General features: G+C 36.7%; 2 protein-coding genes across 4 annotated transcripts in view; one reads left to right on the top strand and one right to left on the bottom strand.

Moving 5' to 3' along the window:
- LOC5566612 (lissencephaly-1 homolog) overlaps positions 1 to 22,592 on the bottom strand; it is a 242,344-nt gene that overhangs the window by 42,252 nt on the left and 177,500 nt on the right. The window lies entirely within an intron of this gene.
- On the top strand, positions 1,751 to 21,427 carry LOC5576405 (elongation of very long chain fatty acids protein AAEL008004-like). Its single transcript, XM_021854184.1, has 6 exons — positions 1,751 to 2,988; positions 18,467 to 18,657; positions 18,735 to 18,815; positions 18,884 to 19,046; positions 19,967 to 20,103; positions 20,169 to 21,427. The coding sequence occupies exons 1-6, from the start codon at positions 2,838 to 2,840 to the stop codon at positions 20,409 to 20,411; spliced, it is 966 nt and encodes a 321-aa protein (XP_021709876.1). The 5' UTR covers positions 1,751 to 2,837; the 3' UTR covers positions 20,412 to 21,427.

The following is a 22,592-nucleotide window of genomic DNA, read 5'->3' as shown; positions in this document are numbered from 1 at the left end:
CTCCAGCCCCGAGAAAACCAATGCTGCTAAATAGCTAGCATAAAAAAACAACATCCCTACTGCAGTTCTTGCACTTACGAATGCATATGCATGTACGCTGATTGCTGAATGTCGTGATAATAGTAACGAATCACGACTATTACATAATATGCCCTATTCAGCAAACATGAACACTTCATACAGTAAAGGCATCCGAATCTTGCGCAATCTGCACATAATCCTTCTTCGCACATGTTCCAGCCGATTCGCAGATGTGGATATATCAAGTACAACTTGTTCCCTCTCCACAGAATCGCCCGTTAGAACACTGAACCTCAAGAGCTTTTCGCTACCACAACCGCAGAAAGAGCAGCATTGATACTCCCTGAAATCTACCCAGCATGCAGTCATCGAATGCAAAAGGCATCCAAACGAATCCCCTCTCACAGTCTGCTTGGTAGCTACTAACTACTGCGATGGTTCTGTTACTCTCGCGCTAGCAAATTCTAGTTGGTTGGTTCTGCAGTCGATGATTGAACATTTAAATCGTTATCCAATGATATGAATCCAATGAAGGACCAATACAGTAGTAACGGGGGCCCAGATAGCCGTAGCGGTAAACGCGCAGCTACCGTTTTGATTCATATTACGGACACTTAAGGACTCAGGGAAATATAACCCAGCATACAAAATAAATCATTCTGTATGTTTCCTTAGCTCTATCGAGCGTCGGAAGCCCTTTACTTTCGAACGGTGGGTGAAGAATACGCTTCCGCAACTTCAATGATTTTAAATAAATGAAAATGTGTGGCCTTTTCATGATTCTTATTCCGGACGCTTCCTCACTTTTGCCTCATATTCCGGACACTTCGATTCGAATTCCGGACAGCTCATGATAATCATTAATGGAATAGTGAAATCATCAATCGAAATCGTTAAACCACCAAAGAGCCATCTAAGGTAGTTGGGCCTTATAAATTTTCAAAGATATTTATGGAAAAAGTTTACTAAAACAAGCCTTGAAATTGAGAACTTTTGAACAACAAAAATTGAAAAATTTCGCGTGAAATGTTTCCCGTACAAAGAAGAGTGTCCGGAATTTGAAGCTGTCCGTAATATGAATCAAAACGGTATTCAGCAAGACCAAGCTGAGGGTCGTGAGTTCGAATCCCACTGGTCGAGGATCTTTTCGGGTTGGAAATTTTCTCGGCTTCCCAGGGCATAGAGTATCTTCGTATCTGCCACACGATATACGCATGCAAAAATGGTCATTGACACAGTAAGCTCTCAGTTAATAACTGTGGAAGTGCTCATAAGAACACTAAGCTGAGAAGCAGGCTCTGTCCCAGTGGGGACATAATGCCAGAAAGAAGAACAGTAGTAACGGTTAAGCTTTGAATAAACCATAGCTTATTACTGGGTCAACTATTTTGGTTGTAATTATATGATGGGGTGTCCCAAAATTTTACTTTGTCAGAAAACATCGAGATTCAACCTCCAAACCCAATTGAGATTTTTGAAAAAGTCCGATTTTCGTAGTCAATTGAAAAATATATTTCTAGTTCAGCAAAATTTCGAAATACGGTAATTTACTGCGTCAGCACCGTTACACTTTTATGAATGAATTTATTACGGCTTAGAGCTTTTATTAACATTTTGTTAACAACATATTACATTTCATTTTCCGTAGCAGTTCAGATTTTCTATAGTTCAATTGAATTCAGAAAAAAATCGCTTTCCAATAAACTTCTCATAACTAAACCTAAATATAATGAAAACAATACTTCCAACAGCTCCCCATAATCGACAGCCGGCGAAGCAGCCAGCTACGAGAGATTTAAACGTGTGCGGGTTGATGTTAAGTTACGAACCCGCGCCGTCGTTAGTCAACCGTCAGCCGTGCGCTCTTTTTCTTGCTTTTCAAGGACATCTCTGCGCGCGGCTCTCGCGGCGCGAGGTGGATAGTTACCTACTTAGCACTTTAGTGTGCGGTGCTTAACTAAACAGGGCTGCAGAATAGCCGGCCGGATCGGAAGCGGGAGGTGGGAGCATTTCTTAGCTCAGCTTGTGGCTGAAAAAAAGCTTTTAAGAGCGAACTTTTTCCCTCACAGCTCGTTCTCTTGCTCTCGCCCGCTTGCTCACTTCCTGCGACTGAAAAAGAACGGATGGTTGATGGGTGCTTCCACCGGATCTAGCGGCGAATGGGTTTCGTTGTGTTGGAGGCTAGCATAAGATCGCTTGGGGTTGAAAAGATTATGTTTTCTTACATTTTCGGAAAATAGCAAACATTCGCTCTCGCAGCAAAGGCACCAGGCAGAGAGTGAGAGATGATTGGCTTAGTCTTGGTACGCCAGATTTGGCGACTTTTGTGGGGAAAGAGTTGAAGGGGGTTTGACGTTCATTCTAGATTGGGAATTGATTCCGCGATCTGTAGCGGCAGTTTTTGAGAAAAATCTTACTGTGAAGACTAGTAAGAATTCAGTGTTCAAGCTGTACTCGTCCTGATCGGAGCCATTGTTCGGGTCTACTCGGAGTGAAACCAAGACAGGCAGTATCCGTCAAGCACTGCCCATTTTTGTAGTGATCTCGTTGTGATAGTTTATTTTATTGAATCGAGTGACACAGTGCGGTGTATTGACATAGTGCCCTAGAATTCAGATGTAACTGAGTGACATATGCATCGATCGCGAGGCGTTTTAATCGTTATGGAATGACAGTGATGGAAACGGATTTTCCAACATAGATTGCCATCGGTGGAAGCTTATTCAGTGAGAAGTGTTGAGTAACTGTAACTGTGTTACTGTAAGTGTAACTGTGTATTGGATGATTATCATTGAAAATTGAGAAGTTCCACCAAAATGATTACCATGGATGTGCGAGACAACTTTACGGATTTGACATGGGCTTCGAACTATATTATGAAGATGGCACTGGACGAGTATCAGGCTGAGCAGAATTGGACACGGTTGATTTGTCAGTACTGGGAGCTGGTGGAGGATTTGTTAGGAGGTAAATGAACTTGTATCAGATGGAAAAAAAACTTATTTGGTGAGCCTTCATACATTGATATCTAATTGCTTAACAATTTTTCATGTAATAAAAACGAAATGTTTGCGTGTCTCGCTGAACCTAATAGGTTCTCAGAAATGTTCCAGCACGTCATAATTTTGTGCAACAGGTCACCAAAGTTAAATAAAACACTGATTTCATTGTTCTTCACATGAAATTTAAGGCATGATTTATCACTAATAATCCACCATGTATGCAAAATGGGACCTCAAGTTTCGTTTTGGATATAATTTTGTTAAAATTTTATGATTAAATTGATTTTTTCAACAAGCTTGCAGACTCTATACAAAATTCTTCGTTTCTATCATATGGCAAAAAAACAATACTTTTCCATATCATCAAGAACCAACATTTTTGCATCGAAATTATTATCAAGTTTGTTGTGTTTGATATTGTTTGACACATGGTCGGCGTTAAGTCAGAGTGGACCAAGTCAAATTTTTCATATTTTGAGAAAAAATGAGTTTAAAGTTTAACGCTCTGTAATTTTTGAACTCGTTTGAATTTAGGTTCAATATTTCTACACGTCTTTGTATTACTTCTAAACAATATAATGTGAAGTGATAATCATGAAAAATCATAATCCAAATCTCTGATAGACCGATTTTTTGATGGACTATGTGCACTTGGTTCACTCTGATTGAACTAAAGACCACCGTTCAGTGAGTTGGTTCACTTTGACTGAACAATTTCTAGGAAAATAACAATCATTTATGCTTGCATGAGCATGGTCAAACTGGGTGCATATCTCGAAGATAAACAGATTATCAAGACCCTTCGACACAAGTATCGTAAATTATTTTATATTCCATTCGTCAATACCGAGATCAGTTGCATTACGATAGCTTGAAAATTAAGGTTTTGCAGAGTCAGGACATTGAAGACCAGAAATATTCAAATATGTGTTCAGTCAGAGTGGACCAAGTGAAAATCTTGAGTACCGACCAAAATATACTGGTCCAATAAGCGGGTTCTAGTACATTCCATACATACACCACAGAACTACCATAAGCTTCTATCGGACTCTGAAATTAACTCAAAAAATGCAATAATCAATCAGTTTATTGCTTTTCAACACTTGTTCCGCTCTGTCAGCACAGAAATTGTTGCAATTTCTGACCACCCATCCAAATATGGTAAATGATCGAAAATCAAAATCAAATGCATCGAATTAAGTAATATTCATAAATTTCTATTGGTGGATAAGTAGAAGAACCATTCGATGTCGAAAAATCTGACAAAACTCTTAAAATGTTTTTCATTTCCTCGCATTCCTCAGCGCGCTGATCATTTTCGCTATTCTAGTAATAAGCACTTGGTCCACTCTGACTGCACACTTTTATCGATTTTTATTGATCATTCAAAGTAAATTTGTCACAGTTTACAAAATTCATCAAATCTGGTCAAAGTGAAAAGGAGGTAAGGTAATTTCGCATCTAATGAGAGAATAATCCAATTTTCCCATGTTTTGTACTTGGTCCCCTCTGACTTAAGGCCGACCACATGAAGTTTAAATTATATAGCAAATTAACCAAATATATTGCCCAAGAAGTTAGCAAACTTGCATGCAAGTTGACATAAATTGTAAAATGTTGCCTTTTTAACAGTCAAATTCTCAAAAACTAGACGTGCTATGGTATTTTTGGAAACGGCAATGAATTTAACAATCCTAGATGTAGTAAATAGCAGTATTTTGGTGATTCAGACAAAAAAAAATGTACCGCAGTTTAATTTGTGGGATGAGTTTTGTCCAGTTTATTCTAACTAAATGTGTTTTAGTTACCAACCCTGTATCTAACCAGAGAGTTGGGTGATAAAACGTCAAAAACAAAACGCCGAATAAATGAAACCTCGAAAGGAGAGAATTGGAAGGGAATGAAAAGTTTTTGGAAGAAAGATTTTCTTTCGAAAGAATAAATAATGCGACGTTTAGAGATTTGTCTTTCAACATTTTGTCCCTAATCCTTTCGCTTCAAAAGAGGTTCTTGTATATGTAGTGAATTTTCTCTTATTAGATGTTTGCTAACTCAATGTATTCCCAAACTGCAAACTTACTTAATGTGAAGAATTTCTTCATAAAAGCTTCTTAACCTCTTTAACTAGATATCCTTTCTTAGTTGATGTTCTTTTCAAAACCAAGTAAAGAAGTGTTTTATACATATATATTTTTTTTTCCAAAAGAACATAAGTTGAAAATGCCAAGCATTTTTTTTCGGGTGATCAAATATATTTAAACTTTTTTGATACAAATGCTTTTAACTTTTCCTACATCATTTTGTTTATTATTTTTATGTAAAAGCTGTGAAGTTCATACATAATAGCGAAAATAAATGTAGAATCTTACACTATACTAGTTTCTCGATTTAATAACTGCTTGTTTTAATATCGCTTCATTATGTTACTCTCAATTTTAGCACGGTGTTCTATTCGATTTAATCACGCCACAATAATTGTATGAAGTTCATACATTTTAAATTGAAAATAATCCTAAACAACCAAGATACAAGATTTTTTTTTAGTTTTTTATACAGTTAGAATGTATCATTATCGCTGAAATACTAATTTTCGATACAAGGCTCAGTGTTCCAAGGCTGGTTTGAGTTAACAAATTCTTGAAAGTGAAATCAAGCCGTCGTTGAAGTACTGCATTCTACAAATTGCGTTTTTTAATTAGAAAATCGAAAAAACGACAAAAACAGCTATGTTTAGGTTTTACTTATTTGTTTATTTAAGGGCTCAAGCGTCATCAGGCATAATGGAGCCGAACTCTTTTGAAATTTTATTACAACTTCATTCAATTCCTTAAATCTAATATTATCTTTACGGAACTGTAAACATCATGGTCTGCTAGAGGTTGGAGATAACATATGTTTTAAGTAAGGATGGTTAATTATCTTTTCGTTGACAGCACATTATCTGGCGGTTTTGCTGCTAATCAACGTGGAGTGGACGTGAGGATGTGCTGTGACGACATAATTAGAATGGATTTCGAGAAGAAACGAGAAAACCGGCGAAAAGACACGGGGAAGAGGATCACAAGGTGACTTCAATTGTCTTAAAGGACTAAAGAGCGCTTTGATTGCTTCTAGATTGTGATTAAATAGTGCTGGACATTTTGGCTGGATATATTTTTTTAACGACTCATTCTGTGCTAAATACAAATACTCTTTCTTTCCATCTACGATTCTTCACAGCCAATGAGTAACATTGACACCTCATGAACAATGCAATTCATTCTGGAGCGTTACCGCTTACCAAAAGAAAATTGACCATGAAGGTGTAAAATTGACCACTCCGAAAGGGTTGATATACATATTCATCTGAAGAAACTCGTGCAAGAAGCATTGGAAAAAAATCTGTACTCTGGAAGAATCCATAGAGAAACTCATGGTAGAGCTTCAAGATAAAATCATAGAAACAAACATACTTCCGGGAAAATTTCAGCAGGTTTCCCTAAAAATCCTGAAGAATGATGCATAATCGTTAGATTAATCTTTTGAGTAGTCCTTACTGAACCAGATTGAACAACTCCTGCGAAAACACTGGAGAAGTACTTGGATACATTTCTGAACCCTATAGAATCAATCCACGAATGAGAAATTTAAACTTGTTAGATTTTCGGAACAATCCATAGAATAAAATGGTGATTAACAATTCAAAATCCGTGTTAATCACAATTACAGAGGATATTCAGTGGTTGGGAAAAAAACAAATAAAAAGCTCTCAAATATCTAAAAGGGGTTGCTAAAGTCGCACTAAAGAATTCATATTTTCGAATCCCTCTAATGTTGTAAGAAATTTGCTGTATATTCATAAAATTTTTGTAACAAAACCGGAATCAACCACTCTATGGACTTTTATATGAAAATTCATCATGTACCTATTATTTAGGTATTGCAATGTCTGATCCAATTATCAGTTTGAGGTTTGTAAGACATGTATGAGATATTTGAGGTATTTGTTGTTTATGGAGAAAGCTTCTAATAGATTTTGGCAAAATTTTTCGGAGGAATATTTCTGAGATCCTTAGAATGACATCCATGCTGAGCTCTTGGCAGTTCATTTCGTGGGAAAGTATCCAACCGATTCCTGGCAAAATAACAATTTAATGTTTCACTAGTTGTCCCGGCAAACGTTGTTTTGCCATGCGGCACTGGTCTGTCCCCATATGTAATTTTGTATCATATGCATTTGAAGTCAATGGTGGCCGTAAGTGTACGGAATATGTGTCAAAACGGTATCTTAAATAAATTTTGGTGCCAATATGATAAATTGATCAAACACAAATTTACTAACTTACTGGCTGACAATTTAGCAGAATTTTGAGAGACATTAACGCAAAATCCTGGGCAGGATTCCCACAAAAAGAAAATATATTTTTCACATGAATTCTTCGGAAAAATTGGACAGTATTCTCATAAACTGTTAAACATGATTTGCATAGAAATTTCAGCAGGATTCTCGTTAAATCATTTGCAGGAGTCCACATAATTTTAAACAGGAATTAAATCCTAGGGATGGTGTTTACAGACAATCTGGATGGATTTCTCAACAGGATTCTTGTAAGATCCTGGACAGCTTTCTAGGCACATATTTTGCCAAATCCTGCGCAGGATTCACGAACAATCATGAACATGATTTTTTTCGGATGGCCATGAATATTGCAGAACTTTGAGCAGATTTGTTTTTAATTAAAGCTAGTTTCTGGAGAAATTCTGAGTTTCATATAAAATCCTGGACATAATTCTGATCATTACGGGACAAGATTTGGAACAGCATTATAAACTTGATTTGGTCTTGATCCTTGACCAAACTTTATAAATAACCTAGTAGGAAACAATGACAGCATAACTTGAGGAATTCTAGATCAGGATTTTCAGCAGCGGTTGTATTTTTGTATTTAAGTTTTCTCATTAACTGGCTTTTGATTGAAATAAAGAAAATCTTGCAGTTTCTTTTCACAGGTTACGAAAAATTGGGCCGCCTCACTATTTTATTTTCGAGTTCTGACCCGCGAACAAAAAGGTTGGGCAGGCCTCATATAGATAGAATATATGATTTAAACTGTTCTAAATTTTCGGGAGATTTCGGGATAAGATGTTCATTATAGAAACCAACAATTTGAATGATCTATTGGATATTCTATATTATTGTAAAGATCCTCGAGCGGTGGGATTTGAAACCACGACCCTCAACTTTTCCTTCTTCTTAAAATTACGTTTCCCAATTCATAGTTTTCAAAAAAAAAAACATTTATTCCTCATTATGTCACTAATGAGTACTGATAAATTATAATGCTTATATTAATGCTTGTCAATTAGTTTTTGACAGCTGACATTCCGAAAAAGAAATGTCATGAGATGAAAAAGACAGTTGAAAATCTATTTGAGTTTAGGTCCAATGAGTCTCAGACACGATTAGGATGCTGTCATTTGCTACTTGCATGAAATCTTTGACCATCATAATCATCATCAATCGCCCGTGAAACATAAAAATCAATTATAAACTCGTAACATTGTGCCTATTCCGAAGTACAAAAACTCTCATTAACAGCAACCAACAAGTTGCCCCTTCGAGTAAAAGATCCCTGCAATAACATTCAAATTAAGGCAAACCCACAATTGCTCCTCTCATCTTTTCCAATCATAATAGTGCCATAACTCATCGGGCAGGCAATGAAGACAATCTGTCCGAATGCAGAGGGAAAAAAGAAAAAACACAGATGAAAATCAGAACCTTCCGCCGGGGCAGTGCACTTCAGCGAAACAAAAATGCTCTACATTGCAGCATTGCACAGTGGTACCGTCCTCAAGCCAAAACTCGAAAAAATAGTCTTATTTTTTGTTCTGATACGTTTCCAATCATCTGTTAAGGTCTCACTTATAGACATAAATTGTATACTCGTTCATGTTGGAAATTGATAGTTTATCGGTGAACAATGGAATAGATTTTTCTGTTCAAATGTATGAGAAATAATAAAGTGATTTCTGTTTATTTATTAACAGTTTTATTTACAGTTCCTGCTGGTTTAAAACTAAAAATAAGCAAAAATAATTCTGAAATAATTCATGTACGTTTCCTAGTTGAAGATATATAATTAATTGAAAGGATTACACACTTAACAACTTGCTTTGGTCATGAGCAGATTTTAAAAATATGACAATCAATGTTCGTTCGTCACAAGTAATCTAAAAAATGGACTTTGACATATGTGAATAAATCCTGAATCTAAATTTTTCAAATATCATCGACAAAGAATGTTTTTGATCGTCAAACTATTTTTTTAACAATTTATGATGGTTCATTTTATAATATATTGACCACTCCGTATAACAAATTGAACCACTGTGCTTCACAAGAACAAGGAAACCCGTATTATCTCATTCGTACTTTTGTACCGAAGCGCAGCACAAGGTCGTTTGTTGCAGCAGCATGGGCTTTCCTTTCACCCCGTAGGATAACCTAGACTTCGGTGAATCAAGAGGGAAGGTCCGTCCTTGCCTCTACCGCGATAATAATTTTCAATTTTTATTGAAGTTCTACTCCCAGGCATCACTTGGAATGACAATGCCAGAGGTTGGCTCTTTAAATTCCATAAATAATCGATTCCGAGAGCATTGCAATGGTTCGGATGATAGCTGGAAGATGAGTTCCTCGGGACACGAACTTTGTGGTTTTCATTTGAACTGCATCAAGGTCTCTGCGCTAGGTCTCGAAATGGTCATGATTTTTCACGTTCAAGATCACAAGGGGGTTTTTACCTTGCCCAATGCATTGATTCGTCCACCATTGCTTGGCTGGGGCCAGCCGGCATGCATTATGGCCACACCATGGCTACGGCTAGACTAAGGCTAGGCGGCGGAAAATGATGTTGGAACGCGGTTGTCCATATATGAGGGAAAAATGTGTAATCTAGTTCCAGTTTCCATTTAATGTGGCGAGCCGGTGGTTTTTTAGATCCGTCTCAAGGTTGACTCGGTGGTGGACGATTAGTACGTAGATATTGCTTGGAGCGTACGACGAAGGTGATGTTGTTGATCATGATGACTAGGATTCCTAAGATAGACTCAAGGGTTTCTTGATAGCAATTATCCATAGAACATAAACAAGTTCCAACGAGAATGAATCTCACCGACCAAATTATGTGGTGCAGATTTGCTCCAGAAGTGTGGAATTTTTTTATCATGCTGTTTTTGGACATTTCACAAATATAATTTCAGCTGTCGATGTAAACTCTTCGCGTCACTATGTTTGTTGTTTGCACTGTTATTTCGCATTTCGATGTTAGATACACATTCAAATGGCGGTATGGTTTAATCAAATAGCAATATGAGCGAAAGGTAACTGACTGCAAGTCAAGGTAGTTCACCGCTGTACAGAGTTTTTAACACATTATCAACATTCAAGGGACATTCACCCTGAGCCGTATATCTCTTACTATTGGTTTTGTTTTGACTCTTTGAGCTCAATTGAGGGGGCAGCATCCATCATTGAGTTTGTCCGTTCAAAATCTTGAAAGTTTTATATTCAATGCTAATGAAGCTTGTGATAAGGGGGGTCCGTAGCTTTGAGGTTACGCTTTCGCTTCATAAGCGGAAGGTCATGGATTCAATTCCCAGCCCCTCCACAAAAAAAAAACCCGTCCAGCCACCAGAAGACACCGCACGGAGGAGCGTGCTTTGGGGAGCACATTCATCCTCCGTCAGTATCAGATGGTGACTGAGACAAACTGACCCTCTTCGCAGGCAGCTAGCCTCACTAACAGCAGAGCTCTCTCCTACCTGCTCGGTGTGAGAGTGAAAGAGTAGGAGAGAGTGAAAGTTGATGTAAATATAGATAAGTTAAAAATAGATCTGTATCGATAAAGAAGCTACAGATCAACTGATTTCGGCACAGTAGTGGCCACGAGCACGGAGTGCCTTAATAATAAAAAAAAAATGTTAAAAAAAAAAAAAAATGAAGCTTGTGATTCAAATTGTTTGTATTTTATTTTTTAATATTCTCAACCATCTTCTAAAAGAAATAAATCGCTTTCAATTAACTAAACCTAACATTACCTAAATATATAACGTATTAATCGTGGCAATACACAGTTCGAACGAAACGTGTAAATTTCTGAGCCATATAATGCACATAATTGGAGCGTGGAATATCATGGATATTTACATGACATGTCATGTAAACTTTAATTATATGTCATGTAATCTAGCTTGATCCTAAGTGGTTACATGACATATAACACATTTTTACATGATTTCAGAATTAAATTTACATGACGCCGTGTTTACATGGCATAAATGAAGTTTACATGACGTGTAATCTTCATTATTTTTAACTGTGTAGCAGATTGCAACGATTTTTGTCGAAAATTATTAATAATCTTATTCGACATTTGTTCCAATGTTTCAACATTGGATATTCTATGTCAGAGTTGGGAAAAGTTCTGAGATTCACACTACAGTAGGCATGCGTATCGAATCACAGTCACCGGAGCCAGTGAAACTCACGCGTATCGCTACTGTAGGCAAAATGCCTTGAACATAGCAAAACACCCGTTGCTAAGGGCAACCCAAAACTACCGTAGAAAAATGTTCTATTTCCCGTTGCATTTCCCGCATTTGCAGTCTTCAATGACACTCCTGATTTAAAAAAATCATGTACCCAACATAGGCTACTTGATGAGATTCACAATTGGTCGCCGTTAAGTCAGAGGGGACCAAGTACAAAACTTGGGAAAATTGGATTATTCTCTCATTTAATGCGAAATTACCTTACCTCCGTTACACTTTGATGAGATTTGAAGAATACTGAAAACTGCGAGATGTATGTAATTTATTTACTTTGGATGATCACCAAAAATCGATAAAAGTGTGCAGTCAGAATGGACCAAGTGCTTATTACCATAACAGCGAAAATGATCAGCGCGCTGAGGAATGCGAGGAAATGAAAAACATTTCAGCATTTCAGGAGATTTGTCAGATTTTTCGACATCGAATCATTCTTCTACTTATCCATCAATAGAAATTTATGAGTATTACTTAATTCGATGCATTTGATATTGATTTTTGAGCATTTACCATATTTGGATGGGTGGTCAGAAATTGCAACAAATTCTGTGCAGACAGAGTGGACCAAGTGTTGAAAAGCAATAAAATGATTCATAACTGCATTTTTTTGAGTCAATTTCAGAATTCAATAGAAGTTTACGGTAGATCTATATCTATTGGTCCACTCTGACTGAACGCATATTTGAATTTTTCTGGTCTTCAATGCCCTGACCCTGCGAAACCTTAATTTTCAAGCTATCGTAATGTCACTAATTTTGATATTTACTATATGGATTATTTAAGAATTTACGATACTGCTGTCGAAGGGTCTTGATAATTTGTTTATCTTATAGATATGCACCCAATTTGACCATGCAAGCATTAAATGATTGTTATTTTCCAAGAAATTGTTCAGTCAGAGTGAACCAACTCACTGAACGGTGGTCTTTAGTTCAGTCAGAGTGGACCAAGTACACACAGCCCATCAAAAAATCGTTCTATTAGAGGTTTGGATTATGATTTTTCATGATTATCACATTACATTATATTGTTTGAAAGTAACGTAAAGACGTGTAGAAATATTGAACCAAAATTTAAACGAATTCAAAAATTACAGAGCGTTAGACTTTGAACCCATTTTTCTCAAAATATCAAAAATGTCACTTGGTCCACTCTGACTTAACGCCGACCAATTTTGAACTACTGTATTAGGAGAGCCACGTGATTTTCGCAAAAACTCAAGCCTACTACTATTACCATTCCAAGCACTGTTCTATGTAACTCATTAGTATTATAACAAGGATTGAGCTTCAGAATAATTTTCAAAATTTTATTTTGAATATTCTGCTGAACTTTCTTACTGGTATTACTATAGCTAGTCCATATTGGTACAGCATACAACAGGGCAGCCCTGAAAATTTGTTTGAAGATCAAAAGCGTGTTCTTAAGGCAAAATTTTGATATTCTGTTGCATATGTTGGATACAAAAATTTCACATATTTGTTGTATTTGGCTTGAATGCCCTCAATGTGTTTTTGAAAGTTAATTTATCTAGCATGAGCCCTAGATACTTAACTTTATCTGACCAATTTATTGGAACCCCTCTCATCGTGACAACATTTCTACTTGAAGGTTTCAAATAAAGTGCTTTTGGTTTATGTGGAATATTATAAGTTCAGTTTTGGAAGCATTACAAGAACCATTTTTACAAGCATGAATAACACGCAGGCTTCGTCCTTTGGCGGAGAGGCCTGTGTCATCCGCAAACAAAGATTTTTGACATCCTTGAGGTAACTCAGGTAAGTCAGATGTGAAAATATTGTATGATTTTGGTCTCAAAATGCTGCTTTGAGGAACACCAGCTCTCACAGGAAGTCTTTTAGACTTGGAGTTCTGATAATTAACCTGAAGTGTACGATTTGACAGATAACTAATTTTTCAAAGGCTTGATTGTAGCCTTTATGCTTTCAAGAGCAAGACCAGTAGAATAGCCTTCAAATTTGTTGGAACGTGTCAAATTTGTTACACGTAAAAGTTAGTGAGTGGTCGAATGTCCATGGCGGAATCCGAACTGTTCATTGGAAAAAAAATGAATTTTCATTTATGTGGACCATCATTCTGTTCAAAATGACCTTTTAAAAAAGTTTACTAATGGAGGAAAGCAAACTGATTGAACGATAGCAAGAAGCTTCTGCAGGATTTTTGTCTGGTTTTGAAATTGGAACAACCTTAGCATTTTTCCATTTGTCAGGAAAATATGCTAATTGAAAACATTTGTTAAATATATCAACTAAGAATGATAAGCTACTTTCTGGAGGTTTCTTGATGAGGATGTAGAAAATTCCGTCATCGCCAGGAGCTTTCATATTTTTGAATGGTTTAATAATAGTTCTCACTTCTTTCAAATCAGTCTCCTAGGCATTTTCGAAAACGTTCTCTTGATTGTGAATATTTTCGAAGTCCTGATTAACTTGATTTTCAATTGGACTAGAAGACCTAAATTAAAATTGTGCGCGCTTTCAAACTGCATAGCAAGTTTTTGAGCTTTTTCGCAATTAGTTAGTAATAATTTGTTTCCCTTTTTTAATGCCGGTATTGGCTTCTGAGGTTTTTTCAAAATTTTAGATGATTTCCAAAGGGGCTTAGAGCCAGGGTCCAATTGAGAAATCTTATTTTCAAATTTTTTGTTTCTTAATTGTGCAAAACGTTTCTTGATTCTGCAAATCCTGCCATATAATTTTCATAGCAGGATCGCGAGTGCGTTGAAATTGCCTTCTCCTCACGTTTTTAAAGCGGATCAACAGTTTAAGATCATCGTCTATAATCACGGATTCAAATTTTACTACACATTTTGGGATTGCAAAGCTTCTGGCTTCAACAATGGACTTTGTTAAAGTTTCAAGAGCATTGTCAATATCAAGTTTTGTTTGTAAAGAAATGTTAACATCAAGATTAGAGTCAATATATGTTTCATATATATTCCAGTCGGCTCGAAAATAATTAAAATTGGAGCTAATAGGATTAGGAATCGCTTCATGGGATATTTGAAATGTAACACGGACATGATCAGAATCAAAATCAGCATGAGTAACTAATTGGCTACAAAGATGACTAGAGACGGTTAAGACCAAGTCAATCGTAGATGGGTTTCTAGAAGAGGAAAAACATGTAGGGCTATCAGGATATTGAATTGAGAAATATCCTGAAGAGCACTCATCAAATAAAATTCTGCCGTTGGAATTACTTTGAGAATTATTCCATGACCGATGTTTGGCATTAAAGTCACCAATGACAAAGAATTTTGACTTATTGAGAGTTGATTTTCGCAAGTCAGTTTGGAGCAAATTAACTTGCTGTCCAGAGCATTGAAAAGGCAAATAGGCAGCTATGAAAGTATATTTAGCAAGCTGTGTTTCAACTGAAACACCTAAAGTTTCAAAAACTTTAGTTTCAAATGACGAAAACAGTTGATGTTTTATACCCGAGGAGGAAAGAATAACTCGCATTAACTTATGCATAACATATTTTGGTATCATACAATAATTAGGTATTATTCAGTTGTCAATACCTCATTTTGGTATAATGATGGCATTTGAAAAAAATGTTTGAAACAATTAAAAATACTTCATTTTGGTATTCGATAGGTATTGAGGACTGCTGGAGGTATTGAACTATTATTGAAAAAAAAAATCACTTTTATATGAAAATCCATCAAGTAGGTATTACAATACCTGATCTTGTTATCAGCTTGGTATTTGTAGAATATGCAGAAGGTATTATTTGAGATATTTTACCTCTTATGCAGGGCTCATTCATGCCTCATTCAGGTTCTAAGTATTGCAAATTATCTGGTATGGAATACCTCAATTTGGTATTCAGTAGTTATTTTCTTCTGCTCGGGACGCCTATGAATGATGATTGCAACTCCCCTACATGCCCCATCAAGTCGATCATTGCGATAAACAAAAAAGTTAGGATCTTTTTTAAGTTTGGATCCAGGTTTTAAATATGTTTCAGTAATAACTGCTATATGCACGTTATTAGCTGTAAGAAAATTAAACAGCTCGTCCTATTTACCATTCAAGAACGAACATTCCAATTTAAAATATTTAAATTATTATTTATTGGGTCCATTAGAAAAACGTAATCCAATAAAAATTTAATAAGTAAATTTTACACCAACTTGGACTGCTTCAGTCATAGCGGTGGCTTTTAACATTGCATCAATCATTAGATTCAATTGTTCAGTTAGAAAATTAAAATCAGAGACAGACATATCACTTGAAGTGGGTATATTTGATGATTTTCCATTAGAATTTTCGGTAGACGAAGATGCGTAGTAGATGTTACCTGTGGCGGTTTTTTTTTAATTGATTTGAAACAAGTAGAATGGGGCCTTCCTTAGCCGAGTGGTTAAAGTCCACGGCTACAAAGCAAAGCCATGCAGAAGGTGTCTGGGTTCGATTCCCAGTCGGTCCAGGATCTTTTCGTAATGAAAACTTTCTTGACTTCCCCGGGCATAGAGTATAATCGTATCTGCCACACGATATACGAATGTAAAAATGGCAACTTTGGCAAAGAAAGCTCTCAGGTAATAACTGAGGAAGTGCTCAAAAGAACAATTCTTGAAATTTCCTCCAGGTTTCTGGAGATGTTCCCTGGTCACACGGACATCGAACATAAGTCTCGCTTTTTCTAAAGCTTTAATATTATTTAGATCTCTTTCGTTAAGGTGAACTAAATAATATTCTAGCGAAAGCCCTTTCCGAACAATGCCAGATTGGGTTCTCTTTTTCATAATGATTACTTGGACTGGGGAAAATCCAAATAAATCATTTATTCCATTTTTGATCTCTTCAGGTGACTTATAGTCACTTGAGAGACAACTTTGAACAAACGTTCAGTTTTGTCGTCATAAGTAAAAAAAAGTGTGCTTCTTCTCTTCAAGATGTTTTAGAAGAAGTTCGCGATCTTTAAGAGTTTCCGGCAAAACACGACAGTCTTCTTCCTTTGCTATTTGTAAGGAGACCTTGATTCCCCTTATGGAGTTCAAGATCTCCTGCCTATATACCCTAAATTCGAAAACAACTGACCACGATAGACGCTCGAGGCTGCTTCAATTTGATGTTCGGAAAATTTATCTAGAACATCGAACTGATTGCTCATTACAATGCAATTATCAACATTAACAATTTCACCCTTGGAAGAAAGCGCACATTCCGGAGAAACGTCCTTTTTACATTTTTGCTCCGTTTAGTGACAGTTCTTAATCCCGCTTTTTTGAGTTGTGAAGTCAGAGACTCACTCTTCCTTTTGTTCCTGGTTGCAGTCATGTTCAGTGAATAAACGAAAGAAGAAGAGGTTTTTTTTACTATTATTACGATTACTACCGCTAGCTTTCGCTAACGGGTCCAACGAAAAATCGAAGCCGCGTGTCCAAACAAGGATCGGAAAGGAATCAATAGTAAAAAAAACAGTACTGAAAAGTACTGTAGCACTGGGTAGTACTGATCTATTGCTTTAGGAAATTTTTAAAACTTTTAGAAGCATCTTCGATAACCAGTTTGTGAGAAACCAAATGAATATCATCTTCTCATTGGTAAGATCGTCTTAACGGATGCGATGGACTCAAATCAAGCAGAAACCATCGGTCACCATTAATCAAACCAGTCATTATTCAAACATCAGGTAAACGGATGGTAGGATAGGATTCGATATCGCAAAAAAAAACTATTTGTACTGGAATCCCCCACCATCAGAATCCGGGATTGTACAATTGTTTGCAGATGTAGATCATTGAATGCCGCAAACCACTTTGCTCTGTGAGAATCTTAAGTCCAGTCTATCAAGCCAAATGTGTACACGTCTTTTACGAAGAACACCTCCGTTTGTTTAATGATCTAATATTTGCCGCGAATTTTTAATTGTACCGGTCATAAAAATGAGCAGAGTATCTTCTACGCATGTCTTCCACGTTTTATGACGCTAATACCCTTTGCCCCCTTTTGTACGCATGATCACCTGCTCGCTCAGCTGAGCAACTATCGGTGCGAACTTTGTGGACGGTAAAACAGGGTAACTTTGAAAGTTTTGTGGAATGAAATCTGATTATTTCTGCATTCTGTTTTAAAGATTTTTATTTTATACTTTTAAAAAAAGTACTGGTACCTTAGTTATCCATTGCTTTTGGAAGATTGCATGACGATTCGTTTTGAATGCACCTATAATTCTTCAAGTAATTCAAAGTAACTTTTCAGTTTTGGGGTAACTTTGGTAATGGGTATGCAAACACACGAAAATTCACAACAAAACAACTGTTTGACATCATTGTAGTTAGAGCTGGTTTGGAGAATCATAATAGAGAATTTAGATTACATTTTGTAAATTAAAGAACAGAATTAATATTTAGAAACACCAACAAAAGTGTTTTAAGTTGAAACAAGCATACCAATCATCATAATAATGCTACAATAAGATTTATAATATTATATTTCTGACCAGATACCGAAACATCGCGATGTATTCTTGTGTTGTGACATTGAATTCAACATAAATCAAAGGATAGATGACAAATTTTAAAGCTTCAGCAAATAATAGTAGAACAGATTGTTCGTAAACGTTTAAAAAATATTTAAAATCCCATCAATTTTTAATATTTAACTGTAAAACTTCAAACGTTCTCAATTCAAACGAAAATAGTTCTGAAATGAATGGTCATACTATACCTTTTTACTTTCGCTTCGTTTTGCTCAACTGATTCACAGAAATTATGATATTTCGTTTAGTATATTGAGGATCCCACATTATCAAAGATACTCCGTCTTACGGTACATAAAACGATTCAGCCGTGTTCTCTTCCGTCCCCACTGTAGACCCCCGGGCAAAGGTGCTTCCGTTTATGGACAATCCACTGCCAACGTTCGGAATGATTGTGACGTATTTGGCCTGGGTTTTGGTAGTTGGACCGACCTACATGCGGGACCGAAAGCCGATGCAGCTCACCAGGACACTGTTCTACTACAATCTCTTCCAGGTGCTGCTGAGTGCGTACATGTTTTACGAGGTAAGTTGCTGTCCACTGAGGTTTGCATGACTATTTTTTTGTTTGGAGGTTACGCTTGAGTGGGGTTTTCATTTCAGCATTTGATGGCCGGCTGGGCGAGAGGCTACAGTTTAACTTGCGAACCAGTAGATTACACGGACGGGGAGCTTTCTAGAAGGGTACGGATTTTATGTGATTTTTTATACAAATCTTAACGACATAGATAACGATTGCATTCTCTTCACAGATGTTCAACCTGTGCTACATCTACTACTTGTCGAAATTGAGCGAATTTGCGGATACTGTATTTTTCGTTCTGCGGAAGAAGAAATCGCAAATTTCCTGGCTTCATCTGTACCATCATTCTCTGACACCCATCGAAGCATGGATATTGACCAAATTCCTTGCTGGTAGGCTGAAGCTTAGCGTGCGACTTATTTTTGGTTGTTAAAACTAAAAGTTTATGTGCTTTTCTTAATAAAAATCACAAAAAAGGAAATCTCAAAGTTTGAGCCAAAAATATTGAGATTCAAAGGTGGCGCAAGCTTCTTGAAGACGAATTTTCAAGTTATAAAAAAAGCCTTCAGTGATGTTGCATCTCTTAGCAACCTTCTTTTCAAATTCATCTTACAAATCTTGCACAATAAAAAACTAGAGAATTCGTTGAAGGGTTTTCTGCATAGATTCTTCTGGAGGAATTTCAGGACAAATTCCTGAATGAATTTTAGTAGGCATCTCTGGAGGTGTTCTTGTAGAAATCCCTGGAAGTATTCCGACAGAAACATCTAGAGGTATTCTTGAAGGAATCCCTAGTAATTTTTTAAAAAGAATCCACAGTGGTATTCCTGAAGAAATCCCTAGTGGTATTCCTGAAGGAATCCCTAGTGGAATTCCTGAAAGAATCCCAGGAGATATTCCTGAAGGAATCTATAGAGGGATACCTGAAGGAATCCATAGAGGTGTTCCTGAAGGAATCCCTAGAGGTATTCCTGAAGGAATCCCTAGAGGTATTCTTGAAGGAATCCCCAGAGGTATTCTTGAAAGAATCCCTAGAGGTATTCCTAATGGAATCCCTAGAGGTATTCCTGAAGGAATCTCTGGAGGTATTCCTGAAGGAATCCATAGAAGTATTCATGTCTAATTGTTAATTCTATTTTGGTAATATATTTGGCACAAACCTTGAGGATTCTCTTTTTATGTAATTTGAATTAACAAGAGCACACAAACCTTTGGTTTTGAGAATTTTCGAAAAATAAGCCACACCTCACTGTAGCTCCATTGATCATTCGCTCAATGAACTGATTATTCGTGATATCTTCCCGTACAACAGGAGGAAACACAACTCTTCCGAACATCATCAACAACTTTGTCCATACGCTGATGTACTTCTACTATCTACTGTCGTCGATGGGACCTCGCTATCAGAAGTACCTGTGGTGGAAAAAATACATGACCGAGATTCAGATCGTAAGTTGTGACTCACACCTGCGAAAAAAACAGTTTGATACTAACAGTAAACTTCTATTCCACAGGCTCAATTCATCATCTGCATTGTGCACGCCATCAACGCACTGGTGACGGATTGTGCCTATCCGAAGTTCATCACATCCCTGCTACTGCTCAACGCCAGCATATTTTTCGCACTGTTCATGAACTTCTACTGGGAGAACTATAAAAAAACGGCGGCTAGGGTGGCACCAGCTAAAACACCACTGGTTGTCGAGAACAACAACTGCATACCGCTGGATTATTCGATCGAACGGAAGGACCAATGAACAGTGCCCATGCAATACAACACTGCAATACCGAAAAGTCTGAAAAAGGAACCGTAAGTGATTCGTTCAAGTGTCTCTAGGGCACAACGCGCTACCGTATGTAAATAGCAGATTTCAAATGCACTCGATGTGTTCCACGTTCTATGTTTTACGTTAGTTAGGATTATTAAACGTCGTAATTGATATGCTAGTAGGTATTATAGGCTTATAGATGAATTATGTTTCGTTTTATGTTAGACGCCGTTTCGATCAAGACTGCAAATGTTGAAAGTACCGAGTATCATTTTTTTTCTAATTGCTCAATCTTGTATTGTATCTCTTGATTGTAAATAAAGTCCTGCTAATTTGTTGGAAAAATATCAGGAAAAAATCCGAAAACAAAGACCGCGCTATCGCGCTGAGTATTTTATCATGTGTTTTATTTAACCGCCTATTTTTTAAGGTAAGTAAAGAATTGCTCAACGTCACTAATAGCAAGAAAACCATATTAAGTATTGTATTACAGTACTGACCCGATTTTGTCAGCCTCTTTTTGTGGATAACTTTTTGCTCTCACAACATCTCGTTAAATTTCTAACAGGAAGTGTTTGAAAGCTACATGATCGTGTAAATTTAAAGTGCACTCGATTGAAAAATAAGAGATTGATCGTTGACATTTAAGTTTATTTTGATGCTCCAAATATGTGCATGAAAATAAACCTAACGTGCATTAAGAGAAAGTTACACATTGTGCATTAAAAAATGACCCATGACTTTGAAATCCATTTTTGAACCGATGTTGGTTCTTTTAGCTATATATGAAAGATGTAGAGCTCTACAATGGAACATTGGATTTTTTGAGTATGACCATTCTGGGCACATGGGCACATATCATTTTCAGAAGTTCATACGCATGTTGGTACGACGCTTAAAATTTCACGGTTTTTAATTCAGATTGACAAAAGCACCAAGAGAACCAACAATTATATTTGTCCGGATTTTGTCGAAGTATTCCGGAACAGGTCTCAATAGGCTGTAATGTGGACATCTTAAGGTGAAGATGAATCGAAGCCAAACTTCAAATTTTCAAGAGCACAAATCTGGAGAACCGAACACCCGTTAGAGCTGAAAACTTAATCGATTGGTCACCACCAGCTAGTGACCAATCGATTAAGTTTTCAGCTTAAACGGATGTTTGGTTCTCCAGATTTGTGCTCTTGAAAATTTGAGGTTTGGCTTCGATTCATCTTCACGTTAAAACCATCATATATTTCCATGATGGTACAGCTCAAAAGTGATGATTTTTTAACCAAATTCAAATAGATTCCATGCCAAAAATTACATTTTTTTTCTTCTGGTTTCTGCTGTTACGTCCCGACCGGGATAGAGCCTGCTTCTCAGCAAAGTGTTTTCTGTGAACTTCTATCGTTATTTACGGTAAGTTTCCTTTGCAGGTTGACCATTTTCGCATGTGTATATCGTGTGGCAGGTACGATAATACTCTATGCTCTGGTAAGTCGAGAACATTTCCAATCCAAAAAGATCCTCGCTCGGTAGGATTCGAACCCAAGCCCTTTAGCTTGGTCTTGCTGAAAAGCTGTGCTTTGACCGCTACGACTATATGGGCCTTCCAAACATAAAATTATCACACTCATGGTAATCGAGTTCCGTTATGACCAAACAAGAAAAAAATAACGAATCAGCATCATTCGACAAGTCATAATTCATATTTTGTATCTATAAGTAAAACGACATTTTATCACTAACGAATTATAACTTTTGACCGCAATCACAATTTATGAGCCAGTTTAAATGGGGCTCTAGTAAATCTTCAGGAGAACCTCCAGCGGTTCCTTCAAAAAATCCTCTCGAAATATCTCCACAGTTTCTTCTGAAGATTTATCCAGACCGGTACTGATCTCCAGTAATACCTTCGGCAGTTCCTCCAGGGATTCGACAAGGGATGCCTCCAAGAAAAAAATCTATAGGAACTCGTTTATAGATTTCAAAAAAAGTTCCTGCATGAATGTTTATAGTGATTCCTTCATAGATTCCTCCAGTAAAATTTTTATTTGAATTCTCCTAGGATTATTCTAGTAATTTCTCCTGAAAAATCTGTACAGGGGTTTTCCATAGATTCCTCTAGGGATTTCACCAGAAAAATCACTACAACGATTCTTCCTGGGATACCACCAAGTATTC

The sequence above is a fragment of the Aedes aegypti genome, chromosome 3 (genome assembly GCF_002204515.2).
Source record: "Aedes aegypti strain LVP_AGWG chromosome 3, AaegL5.0 Primary Assembly, whole genome shotgun sequence".
In the NCBI taxonomy this organism is placed as follows: Eukaryota; Metazoa; Arthropoda; class Insecta; order Diptera; family Culicidae; genus Aedes; species Aedes aegypti.
The sequence above is the reverse complement of the archived record's forward strand: the minus strand, read 5'-3'. Positions and strand labels throughout refer to the sequence as shown.

Excerpts from the sequence above, each read along its gene's own strand:
- LOC5576405 (XM_021854184.1), top strand. The coding sequence starts at position 2,838 with ATGATTACCATGGATGTGCGAGACAACTTTACGGATTTGACATGGGCT. Across the intron at positions 2,989-18,466 it reads GGTGGAGGATTTGTTAGGAG|ACCCCCGGGCAAAGGTGCTT; the intron begins GTAAATGAACTT and ends TCCCCACTGTAG. Across the intron at positions 18,658-18,734 it reads GTGCGTACATGTTTTACGAG|CATTTGATGGCCGGCTGGGC; the intron begins GTAAGTTGCTGT and ends TTTTCATTTCAG.